General features: G+C 63.6%; 1 protein-coding gene across 2 annotated transcripts; it reads left to right on the forward strand.

Annotated features, from left to right (window-relative positions):
- The first annotated feature begins 34 nt into the window (after nucleotides 1–34).
- Nucleotides 35–11,410, forward strand: RNF31 (ring finger protein 31). 2 transcript variants are annotated; one of them, XM_090052026.1, is made up of 21 exons: nucleotides 35–341; nucleotides 772–903; nucleotides 1,442–1,597; nucleotides 2,122–2,175; nucleotides 2,674–2,740; nucleotides 2,818–2,920; nucleotides 3,693–3,999; nucleotides 4,076–4,306; nucleotides 4,630–4,893; nucleotides 5,411–5,593; nucleotides 6,022–6,252; nucleotides 6,434–6,607; nucleotides 7,292–7,390; nucleotides 8,301–8,390; nucleotides 8,774–8,888; nucleotides 9,604–9,722; nucleotides 9,944–10,057; nucleotides 10,178–10,235; nucleotides 10,588–10,684; nucleotides 10,931–11,102; nucleotides 11,278–11,410. In XM_090052026.1, exons 1-21 carry the CDS (start codon nucleotides 117–119, stop codon nucleotides 11,329–11,331), a joined length of 3,045 nt encoding a protein of 1,014 aa, XP_089908152.1. In that variant the 5' UTR covers nucleotides 35–116; the 3' UTR covers nucleotides 11,332–11,410. The 2 variants fall into 2 exon arrangements, with proteins under 2 accessions (XP_089908152.1, XP_089908153.1); XM_090052027.1 differs by lacking the exon at nucleotides 8,301–8,390.
- The last annotated feature ends 69 nt before the right edge of the window (nucleotides 11,411–11,479 follow it).

Below are 11,479 nucleotides of genomic sequence, written 5' to 3' on the forward strand. Positions count from 1 at the left end.
CCCTGGGGGCTCAGGGAATCCTCGTGACGTCAGCGCCCCCTGGCGGGGTTTCCGCGCGGTGCAGCCAGTCGGCTTCCGCTTCCCGGCCCCGGCCCCGGCCCGCGGTTCCTTCAGCCATGGCGGGGCCCGATCCCGATCCGGGGGCCGCGGCCGGACAACCCGATCCCGATCCGACGCTGGCCGCCTTCCTGCTGGCGCGGGCGGAGCTGGAGGCAAAGGTGGCGCGGCCAGAGCCGCCCCCTGGGCTGGTGCAGGGCCTCGCCGCCGTGCCGCTGCCCCTCGCCGCCAAGTACCGCGAGCTGGACGCCGCGGCGCTCCTGCGGGACAACCGCCGTGTACTGGTGCGGCCGGAGCGGGCCCCGCTGTGATCGGGGCAGGACCGGGGTTTGGGGCCCGGGGGGTCGTCCAGGGGCAGTGGGAGGCGGGATGGGGGCAGACGGGGTCCCCAGGGAACAACGGGGTGTAAGTGGGGCCGGGGGGTTCTCCAGGGGCAGCAGGCAGGGGTTTGGAGGGCCCCAGGATGTGGGAGGGGGATGAGGTCCAGGGGGCCGGAGGGGGCATCAGGGCCAGGGACCCCATAGGGGTGGGAGAGGGGGATTGGGGCTGTGGGGTCAGGAGGGGTTGTGCAAATTGGGGAGGGGTTGGGGTTCAGAAGGGGGAGGCTGGGAGTAGACGGGCTGGGGTCAGTGAGTGGGCACTGCTGGGGCACTGGAGTCCCCAGGGGGAAGCTGGCCCCCATGTGCCCCTGACCCCCCCCATCCTGCCCCCCAGCCGGCGCTGTCCACGGCACTGAACATTCTGGAGAAGTACGGGCGCAACCTGCTGGCCCGGCAGCGGCCCCGCTTCTGGCGCAATGTCAAGTTCAACAATCCTGTTTTCCGCTCAGCTGTGGACGCAATCCAGGTGGGATCCCTTGAGCCTCTCAGGGTGCCCTGGAAACCTCCAGGAAACTCTAAAGTACCTCCCAAAAATCTACAAACTCCCCTGGGATTCTCAGACCCCCAGGGAACTCCCCAGAACCTCCCAGCCTGAGGCCCCACATTGCCCTAGAACACCGCCCCCCAGGAAACCCCTGGGATCCCTCAGCCCCACCATGGATCAGCCCGGTCCCCCACCTCTGCCACCCCTCTGATTCCCTCCACATCTCAGTGCCCACTGGGAGCAAAGGACCTTGGACCCCCAAGCTACTGGGTGCCCCCTGCCATATCAGGTCTCCCTGGAGGGGAACAGGCCTTACCCCCTCAAGCCAGCAGGTGGTCCCCAGAGCCTGAGATCAGGGCTGGGCAGGATTGGGGCCAGGGGGAAGGAGAGTAAAATGGGGTGGGGGGGCAGGATTAGTGGGAGAGGGGCAGGATTGGGGCTGGGGGGGGGGAAAAGGGTTCATGGATGCCCTCAGGGGTCAGATTGGGGCCCATGGGTGATCCCCATCTCTGTATGGCAGGGTGGGCGGGCCGTGCTGCGCCTCTATGGCTACACGGAGGAGCGGGAGGATGGGTTGAGCTTCCCTGACGAGGAGCTGGAGCCACAAGCCGCCCGCGTGGCTGCTGTGACTGCTGAGGTCCTGCTTCTGCGTACCGAGGTCAACCTGCTCCTGGCGGTGGGTTGGGGGCAAGGGGACAGGGCTGTGGCCTAGGGGGTGGGGCTTGGTAGGTACAATGGGGCAAGGGGGGGCTGTGGGGCAGGGGTATAGGCTTGGGGGCAGGAGGTGGGGCTGGGGCCATGGTTAGGGGATGGGGTGGGGCTGTAGTGCAGGGGGCAGGGCTTGGTAGGAGCCCAAGGCAGGGGGTGCCAGGGAGCAGGAGGTGGGGCTGTGGGGAAAGGTGTGGGCTTTTGGGAGGCAGAAGATGGGAGGTTAGCTGGGGGTCAAAGGTAGGGGTTGTGGCTCGGTGCAAGGTACAAGGCTCGGGGTCTGCTGGGAGTCATTGGTAGGAACTAGAGTGAAGCTGTGGGGGCAGAAGGCAGGGTGCCATTAATGGTCTGGAGTGGGGCTATGGGGCAGGAGTGGGATACATTGGGGCCTGGAGCATGTGGGAAAGGGCATGTGCAGAGGGGAATGGGATGGGTGTAGGGGGATAAGGGGAATGGTCCAGCCAGCCTCATTTTGTGTCTTGGGCCCCCCAGAACAGCCACCCGCACCCCAAGATCTTCCAGGATGTGTTGGATGGACCTAAGGAGGTAAGAAGGGGGGGGCACAGTGGGATGTGAGGGGACAGCATTGGGGGGGCTCAGGGGTTCCCTGGGGGGCAGGTGGATCCCTCAGGGGCCCATGGGATTTGGGAGTAGTCATGGGGGGGGGTCCATGCAGGTCTGGTTGTTTCTCAAGTGGTCTAGGGGGCTCTGTGGGGTTCCACTGGGGTTTGGGAGGACCTGGGGGTGCTGGTGGGATTTGGGGGTGGGGTCTTGGGAAGGGTCTCTGGGGGTGGGAGGGTCAAATTGGGGTATTTGGAGGGGTAATAAAGGTAGAGGCAAGGGGATATATGGGGGGTCCATGGAGGGTTCGGTTTGGGGGTGGTCTCTGAGGGCTGGGGGGCATCTATGGGGATCAGGTAGGGTCTTTGGGTGATCAGGGCCTCTGGGAGTCAAGGGGTTCAGTGGGGGGGGTTGTGGGGGCTGGGGATTCAATGGAGGCTGGGAGTCAGTGGGGGCCCAGCTGACAGGCTTATGTCTGTGCAGGGGGTGCTGACTCCCGAAGTGGTGCCAACCCCGGAGCAGGGCCCTGTGCCCTCCCTGCCCCTGCCCGGTGAGTAGTGAGGCTGGGGGGGGGGCTGTGTCGGTGTCTGGGGCCAGCTCTGACCAGTCTCCCCTGCCCGCTTGCAGGTACAGGGGGGCCGTGTGCCCGGTGTGGGGCATCCATACCTGATGGGTCCCCTGGCCTGTGCCCCGAGTGCCACCGCCGTGGCTCCCAGCCCTCCGCTGCCAGGTAAGGAGGACTCCCCCGCCCCTGGGCTCCTTTAGGGAATGGAAACCCCGCCCCCTCCAGGTACTAGGCCAGGGGTGGGCAAAATGCAGCCCGTGGGCCAGATGTGGCCTGCCAGGCCATTCTATTCGGCCTGCAGGGCCCCTGAAAAATTTAGAAAATTAATAGTTATCTGCCCCTGGCTGCCTGTCATGTGGCCCTTGATAGCTTGCCAAAACTCAGAGCTAGAAGACCCTAGTACAGGGGTGGGCACTTACTTTGGGCGGAGGACCGCTTACTGTCCCCTGCCTCACTGTTGCCTGGCAACCAGGGACCTCCAAGTCTTCCCCTCACCCCCGTTACAAGGGTTTAATGAGGCCCCTGATTCATGATGCATGCCCTCCCCCCAGAGAGGGGAACTTGCCCTTTAAGAACTCTGGAGGCAGCTGGGAGAGGGCCTGTCCTGGGGAAGTGGGGATCCCCAGACAGGAAGGGAGGGAGGTGGGGGTAGGCATGGGCACAGGGGAGGTAAGGTTTGTGGGGATAGTGATGGCTGGGGCGGAGCTAGCGGAGGTGTGGTCTGGGGGAAATAAGAACTGGGGCAGGGCCAGGGGAGAGGGGAGGAGGTTGGGAAGTCAGTGGGGGCTGGGAGTGAAGCTAGGGGTGAGGGGACAGGGCTTGGGAGCCAGTGAGTACTAGCAGTGGGCCCAGGGGAGAGGGGGTGGGGATTAGGGTGATAATGATGTCTGAGGGCAGGGCTTGAGGTGTCTCTGACCCTGCTGCCCTGTCTCCCCAGCCTGTCCGTGGAGCTGCTACCTGGACGCCGGGGTCCCGTCCCAGCCCCCCGCCCACCCTGGCGCTGTGCAGCCTGTGGGACCCCCAACGAGGGGCTGGCAGTGCTATGCGGGGGCTGTGATCGGCCCCGCGCCTGTCCCCCAAACCCTGGGCCTCCCACACCCGCTGCTGTCCCCAGCCCTGCCCCCAGTGCCTGGGCCTGCCGCAGCTGCACCTTGCTCAACCTCCCTGGCACCGTCTTGTGCGCTGTGTGCGAGCGCCCTCGCCTGGCCGGGCGCCCCCCCCTTGAGGCCCCTGCCGCTCCCCAGGTGAGATCTGACCCCCCCGCCCCTCCGGTACCCCTTCCTACCACCCCACAACCCATTAACCCCTCATTGCCCCCAGGCAACGGGCTGGCAGTGTGAGCACTGCACCTTCTGGAACCAGGTGCCAGGGCGCGTGTGCGAGGTGTGTCACCGCACCAGCCAATTGGGTGACGCAGCCCCTCGCCCACCCCCTGAGGACAAGGGACCCCAGCGTCTGGCCAAGCCCCCCCACCTCTTGCCAGAGGAGGCCGAGCGGCGGCGCCAAGACAAGCTCCGGGAGGATGGCATGAAGCTGGTGGCCATGATCCGGGTGAGGCCTCGCCTACTTCCCTGCAGGACCCCCTTCCCTGCAAGCCATGCCTTTCCGCCCTTGAAAGTGGGTGGGGCCTAGCAGTGTCCCTTCCCTTCTGTGTGCAAGGGGGGTGGGGCAGGTGCGGCCTGCCCAGCATCTCCCACTAGGGGCATGACCAACTCAAATCCCACCGTTGTGGGTGTGGCTTCCTCCAGCTCCCTCCTGGGGGCTAGCCTCTTTCCCAACTGTGGGTGTGTTGCTTGGGAACCTCATGGGTATGGCCTGTTCCAGCTCCTCCCCATGAGTGTGGCCTGACAAGTCCCACCCCCTTCATGTGGCAGGAGGCAGAGATGGCAGGTGTGCCCCCCGAGGAAGTGGAGGCAGCACGGCGGTACTCGGGGGCAGAGCGCCCACTGCCCTGGCTGCGCTCAGAGCTGCCAGCTGTGTTGGAGGCAGTGATGGAGGCTGCATCCAGCCAGGCCAGCTGCGAGCCAGGTGGGGGCCTGGGCGCCATTACCCTCGGCGAGGCTCGGGACGCCTGGGTCCGCAGCCATGGGGACGTTGACGAGGCCGTGAGCCGCTGCCTGGGTGCCCGCAGGGCCAAGGTCTGGGGGTGGGGCTGGCATGAGTTGGGCACAGCTTGCTATGGGGGGGACATGGGGAGAGGTGGGACTTGCATGAAGAGGCGGAGCCTGAGCAGAGGCAGGGCCACTGCATGAGGGGTGGGGCTCTGGTGAATGGTGGGATTGACATGGGGTGGATTCTAGGGCCACAGTGAGAGTAGTAAGTAGTATTTGCATGGCAGGATGGGGCTGGGGAAGGGGCTGGGCCATGGAGATGGATGGGGCTTGGGTGGTGGGAGGAGATTGAGTGTGTGGAAGGGCAGAGTTTGGAGTGGTAGCCAAAGTTTGGGTGTTCTGGGGGTGGGGGTGGGGCTGTAGGTGGGGTTTGGGGTAGTGGGTGGGACTACGGGAGCTGTGGGTGTAATTTGGGGCAGTGGGTGGGGCTATGGGAGCTGTGGGTGGAGTTTGGAGGTGGTGGGTGGGGTTGGGGTGCTGTGGGCAGAGCTCAGAGGGTTGGGGGCAGAGTCAGGGGGGTCCCAGTGCCAGTCTCTCCCGTCAGGTGCGGGCATTGAGGGGCTTGGGCTTTGGAGTGCGGGAGCCAGTACTCGAGGCCCTGTACCACAACAAAGGGGACCTGTGGGGGGCCCTGCGTGACCTGCAGCGCCCCATGCTGGAGCCCTTCCGCCAGCGCCTCTGGGCCTCCAACGAGCCCCCCATCAACTTCCATTCGTCAGACCATCAGGTATCTGGGGCCTGAGAGGTCTGGAGGGTCTGGGGTCGTGACAGTGCCTCTGGGAGGGGCTATGGGTCTCCAGGTGGCTGGGACAAGCTCACAAGGTTCAGTGAGAGGTCCAGAGGGGTCTTGTAGTCTCTGGGAGATTCTGGGAGCAGATTGGGGCTCCCAGGGCAGGTCTGGCATCCGTGGGGGAGCCAGGGTGTGGGCATGGAGGTGTGGGAGGCACTGGGACATGGGGCAGTGTTTGCAGGGCTCCTTGGTGGGAGGTATTTCGCAAGGTGGGTTGGGATGGGGTCCCTGGGAGGGACCGGGGGCCCATTGGTTTTTTGGGGGCAGATGGAAATGGGGGGCTGGGGTCTCCAGGAGGCAGGGTTGGAGGGTCCCCATAGGGGTGTGGGTCCTTGTGGGTCGCTGACCCCCGCCCTGCTGTATAGGCGGTGGTGCGGCGGGTGCTGGCATCGCAGGGGCTACCAAGCTGGGGCCGGGCAGAGCTGGTGGCGTCCCTGGCGCAGGAGCTTGGTGTGGGGCCAGGGCCAGGCGGGGGCCGGGGACTGGCGCTGGGTGATATCGTGGAGGCCGTGCGTGCTTCGCCTGACCGTGCCTTCATCAAGCGCCTGCTTAGCTGGGAGTGTGCTGTCTGCGGCTGGGCCTTGCCCCGCCACCAGGTATGGCCATGCACACCCCTTTCTCATGTCACATGCATACCCCCATGTTCAACAACGTGGGCACCCCTTGCGCAATGCATGCATCCCTTATTTGATCTGTGTCCTCCCTGTTATGTACGTGCTGTGTGTAACACTCCCTATTGGAGCTCCTCGTGCAAACCCTGCCCCCCATCCTGTGCAGATGCAGTCCCTGACATCATGTGAGTGCACCATCTGCCCCGAGTGCTTTGTGCAGCACTTCACCATCGCCGTGAAGGAGAAGCACATCACAGACCTCGTGTGCCCGGCCTGTGATGCCCCCGACCTGCGCCACGAGCCCGATCGCCTCGCTTATTTCTCCACCCTTGACATCCAGGTGCCTACAACCCTCTGGCTTCTCCCCAGCCCTGCCAGTTCTTCTCACTCCCAACCTGGAGACCCCAGTCCCTGCTCCAGTCTAGGTGGCCCCCTGAGGCTCCCCAGGCCACTGGAAATATCCCCCAGGACTCTGGAGACCCCCTGCCAGTGTCCTCCAGTTGAGGACCCCCTGGCACTTCCCAGGTCAGGAAGACCTCCTTGATATTCCCCAGGTACTGAGGAGCTCCATATCATCACTCCAGGTCTCCTGTGATCCTCTCAAGGCCCCCCAGCCAGAGGGGACCCCCCCTCCAGATCCAGTGAGGGGGAACCCCTTTAGAACTGGAAAGATCCCCCAAGCCTCTGGGGACCCTCCCAGTGCTCCCCAGCCCAGGAGGAACCCACCTGAGACCCTCCCCAGAATTAACAGGATGTCCCTGTTGCCCCGCATCATCCTGTGGAGGATCCCACGTGCCCCCCCAACCCTTGGGTACACCTCCATAGGTACCACAGGATCCCTCTAGCCCCCCTATATATCTCCCTGGGGTCCCTGCCCCCCAACATCCTGCCCAGGGGCCTCATCACCCCAACAGCACCTCAGTGCTTCCCAACATATAGACTGAGGGACCTCTGATATCCCTTGGGCATGGTGCAGGGAGAACTGCTGAGGTCCCTACCCTGTGACCCCCTGTCTACCCCATAGCTCCGGGAGTGCCTGGACCCCGAGACCTACGAGCTGTTCACCAAGAAGCTGACGGAGCAGGAGCTGATGCGGGACCCCAAGTTCCAGTGGTGCACGCATGTGAGTGTGCAAGGGGGGACATGAGCTGAGCATGTGTATGTGCAAAGGGGTGAGATGAGCATGCAAGAGCGTGCAAGCATTTAGGGTAATGAGTTCATCGGGGAACCACCTGGTAGAAAGACAGAGGCCCAAGAGTTTTCCCTCTCCCATCGTGTAGGTTTATTTGCTGATACAATCACTTTCTTACTTCCCGGTATTTTCTGTAGATACACAAGCACACGCACACCTGCATACCTTCTTTCTCACACGTCCGTACTGTCCCCTTTTCTCCCTGCTGTTGGTGATAGTGTTGCTGCTTTGACACAATCTGTAGCTTCTGGCTTAGTTTTACCCAGATAGCGACCTCTCCACCCACTCAGTTGCTGTACGGCATTTCTGAGGAGTGGACACGGACATTTTATGGCTACAGATTAAGTGTTCAAGGGTGTTGTGAGCATGCTGGGGGGGCAGGTGGGGGAGCTGAGTATGAGGGGGCTGTGAGCATCCCAGGGGATGAACTGAGTATGCAAATGGGCTGTAAGTGTGTGAGGGGGGTGAGCTGAGTTTGTGAAGGGCTATGAGTGTGTGAGGGGGTTCTAAGTGTGCATGGCATGAGCTGTGTGTGCAAGGGGGTGTGCGTGTGCAGAGGGTGAGCTGAGTTTATGCATGAGTGGGGAGCATGTGATGCAGTGAGTTGAGCCTGAGGGAGCTGTGTGTGCAAGGGGATGAGCTGAGTGTGAGGGGCCTGTGAATGTGCATGAGGTAAACTGGGTGTGTAAGGGGGCTGTGTCCATGGGAATGAGCTGAGTGTGCAAGGGGTGAGGAGGGTGGGGAGTGTGTGATGCTGGGAGCAGGGCATCATGGGATGCTGGGGGACCAAAGGAGGCATCCACAGTTCTGTCTGACCCTCCCTCCTCCTTCCTCCCCCCAGTGCTCGTTCGGGTTCATCTACGAGTCGGAGCAGTGGGACGCCCAATGCCCCCAGTGCCGCCAGAGTTTCTGTGTCCACTGCAAGCGCCCAGTGAGCCTAGGAGGCCTGGGCGGTGCTGGGGAAAACGGGGTGCTGAAAGGCATTTGAGGGCACTGGAGAAATTACTGAGAGACACTGAAGGAATTACTGGGGGATGGTGGGAGACACTGGTTGGTATTGGGAGTTCTAGGAGATAGTGGAGGGCATTGGGGGAATTACTAGGAGGTGGAGTACACTGGGAAATTGAGAGGTGCTGGGAGGTAGTGGAGGGTTTGGGAAATTTACTGGGGACACTAGGGGAAACTGCGGGATTCTGGGAGGTACTGGGGCATTGAAAGGTTTTGGGGGTGTTGGAAGGTACTGAAGGGTACTGGAAGGTACTAGGGGCATTGGGACACCCCAGCAGATGCTGACCCCCTCCCCCCCCGGCACAGTGGGAGCCGCAGCACCAGGGCCTGTCGTGCCAGGAGTTCCTGGAGTGGAAGCGCAGCAATGACCCCCACTACCAGGCACAGGGGCTGGCTGCCTACCTGCAAGAGCATGGCATCAGTGAGTGCCCCTGGGACCCCCATCTATACCCCACACCCTCCAGCCACCAGCAGCAGCCCCCCCAGTCCCCGGTCCCATCTATACTTCTCAGACTCCCCCACCAGTCCTTTCCCTGCCCGGCTGGGGGTGCTCCATCTCCTCATGGCTCCCCTGCGGTCTGGGGGGGCTGGCTGGGGTGGGGACAGTGGTGGGAGGGCCTGGGCAGGGGAGCCCTGGGGCCTGTGGGTGGGTCTAGAATGGTCCTACAGGGTCTGGGAGGAATCCTGAAGGGGCTGTCCAGGGCCATGGAAGGGGCTAGGGGGACCCAGCAGGTGTTATATTGGTGAGGCGGGCAGCTGGGGGCTCTCAGCTGTGTAAGTTTCCCAGGGGCCAGGGGGTCCCTATGAAGGTCCCTTTCCCTGGGGCCATGGGGTGACTGTAGGGGTAATGGGATGTCCTGGGAGGTGGACAGCAGTAGAGAGTCCCTGGGGTGATCCAGGGTCCTAGGGGCTCTGAGGCGACTGGGGGGGGCCCAGAGGTCATGGGGTGTGGTCCTGGGGTGAATTGGGAGAACTTGAGAAAGGATATAGGGAGCATGGGGAGCTGCTGGGGGTCTTGAGGTAGGGACTGCAGGGGGGGCCAGAGCTGTGGGGGTGGAGGGAGGGCCTGGGAGGCTGAAGGGTGGATGCTTGGGGGTCACTAGCCCCATGTGACTCCCCCTCCCACACACACACAGAGTGCCCACAGTGTGGGTTCCTGTACGCACTGGCGAGGGGTGGCTGCATGCACTTTCAGTGCTCCCAGTGCCGCCACCACTTCTGCAGTGGCTGCTATGGGCCCTTCCACGCCAAAGACGTGAGTTGGGGCTGGGGGGCTTATTGTGGGGGTATATGTTGGGGTAGTGGAGTGAACAGCTGGGTGGTGGGGTCACAGGGGGCTCTGGGGGTGGGGCACAGAGTCATGGGTGTCACATGGGCTGTGTGGGTGCAGCCACAGGGAATGGTGGGGGGCCATGAGGGTTGGGGGAGGCTGTGGTTCCCACGTGCACTTACACCTCCCCCCCACCCCACCCCCAGAAATGCCCACAGCCGGGCTGTGCGGTGCGCCAAGCACTGCATGGGCACCACCCCCGCGACTGCCTCTTCTACCTGCGTGACTGGGACGTGGCACGGCTGCAGTGCCTCCTGCAGGTCGGTGGGGGCATGGGGGCGGGGGACATAGGGTGGTAGGGCATGAGAGTATGGGGGGGCAGTTGGGGGCGGGGGAGGCCATCCACGGGTCTCACTCTTGCCTGCCCCCCCCCACCCCAGGACAATGGTGTGGCCTTCAACACAGACCCCCCAGCAGGGACACGCCCAGCCCCAGGAGGTGAGCACTGCATTGTGGGTAACCCCTGAGAGGGGCCCCCCACAGTAAGGCATTGTGGATACCTTTTGAAGGGGTGGTCTTCCTACCGCAGAGAATTGTGGGTCACCTCAGGGCATTGTGGTTATCTCCTGGAGGGGTGGAATGGGAGTCTTCTCACCACAGAGGATGGTGGGTAACCTGGCTGGAGGAGTGGGAGGTGTTCTGCAAAAGATTGTGGGTAACATTTTTTGGGGGGGCTCTTCTAGTAGGCAGGTATTGTGGGTATCCTCAGAGGAGGGGGCTCCTGCTACCCCCAGAGGATTATGGGTAGCCTTCTGGCATGGTAGGTAACACGTGGCCCCTGCCCCTGCAGGCGGGTGCCGGGTGATGGAGCAGAAGGAGACAATAGCCGGGCTGCAGGACGAGGCCTGTGGCAAGGAGACGCCACCTGGGCATGCAGGGCTGTGCCAGTGAGTTGGGGAGCACAGGCCCAGCCCCTCAGGGCACACTGGGCGGTTTGGGGGGGATTGGAAACAGTCTGAGGGTCCCTAGCCCCCTGTCCCCAGGGCTGAGGGGGGCCTGGGTCACCCCCCCAGCCCTGCCGGTGCCCCTCACTCCTGACCCACAGCCCCGGGCATCCTGTGGTAGATATTGGGGTCTGGGCTGTCTGGTGGGTCTAAGCCCCCCCAGGACCTCTGAGCCTGGCCCCCCCACAGGGCGCACTACAAGGAGTACCTGGTGAGCCTGATCAACGCACGCACGCTAGACCCAGCCACCCTCTACTCGCTGCAGGAGCTGGAGGTGGCCTGTCGGCGCCACCTGCCTGGGGGGGCTCCCCTCCGCCTGCCTGCCGAATCTGACGCCACCTACCATGCCCGCCTGCTGCAGGTGCCATGGGGTCCTGGGTGTGGTGTGGGGGGACGACAGCACAGCAGCCACAAAGGGGTTGCAGCAGGGACCCCGGCACCCTACCCTAAAGAAGGGGCAGGGCGTCCCTGCCTAGGGGTAGGCAAGGGACTTCAGGGTCTCTGACACTTCCTCACCCTTTGTCTCCCCACCACAGAAGCTGACGACGGAGTCGAAGCTGAGCCCCACCATCCCGCGCCGACGCCTCTGACCAGCCCTTGTGGGGACCCCATGGCAGCGTGCGGGGGGGCGTGTTCCAGGGGCCTCAATAAACTGCACTGACCCTGCAATGCTTGCGGTGCCCCTCACTCCCGAGCCCCGCGTGGCCCTCACTCCCGACCTGCAACCTCCTGCCCCCG

This window comes from Crocodylus siamensis, chromosome 6 (genome assembly GCF_052110815.1).
Source record: "Crocodylus siamensis isolate JL-2025a chromosome 6, ASM5211081v1, whole genome shotgun sequence".
Taxonomy (NCBI): domain Eukaryota; kingdom Metazoa; phylum Chordata; order Crocodylia; family Crocodylidae; genus Crocodylus; species Crocodylus siamensis.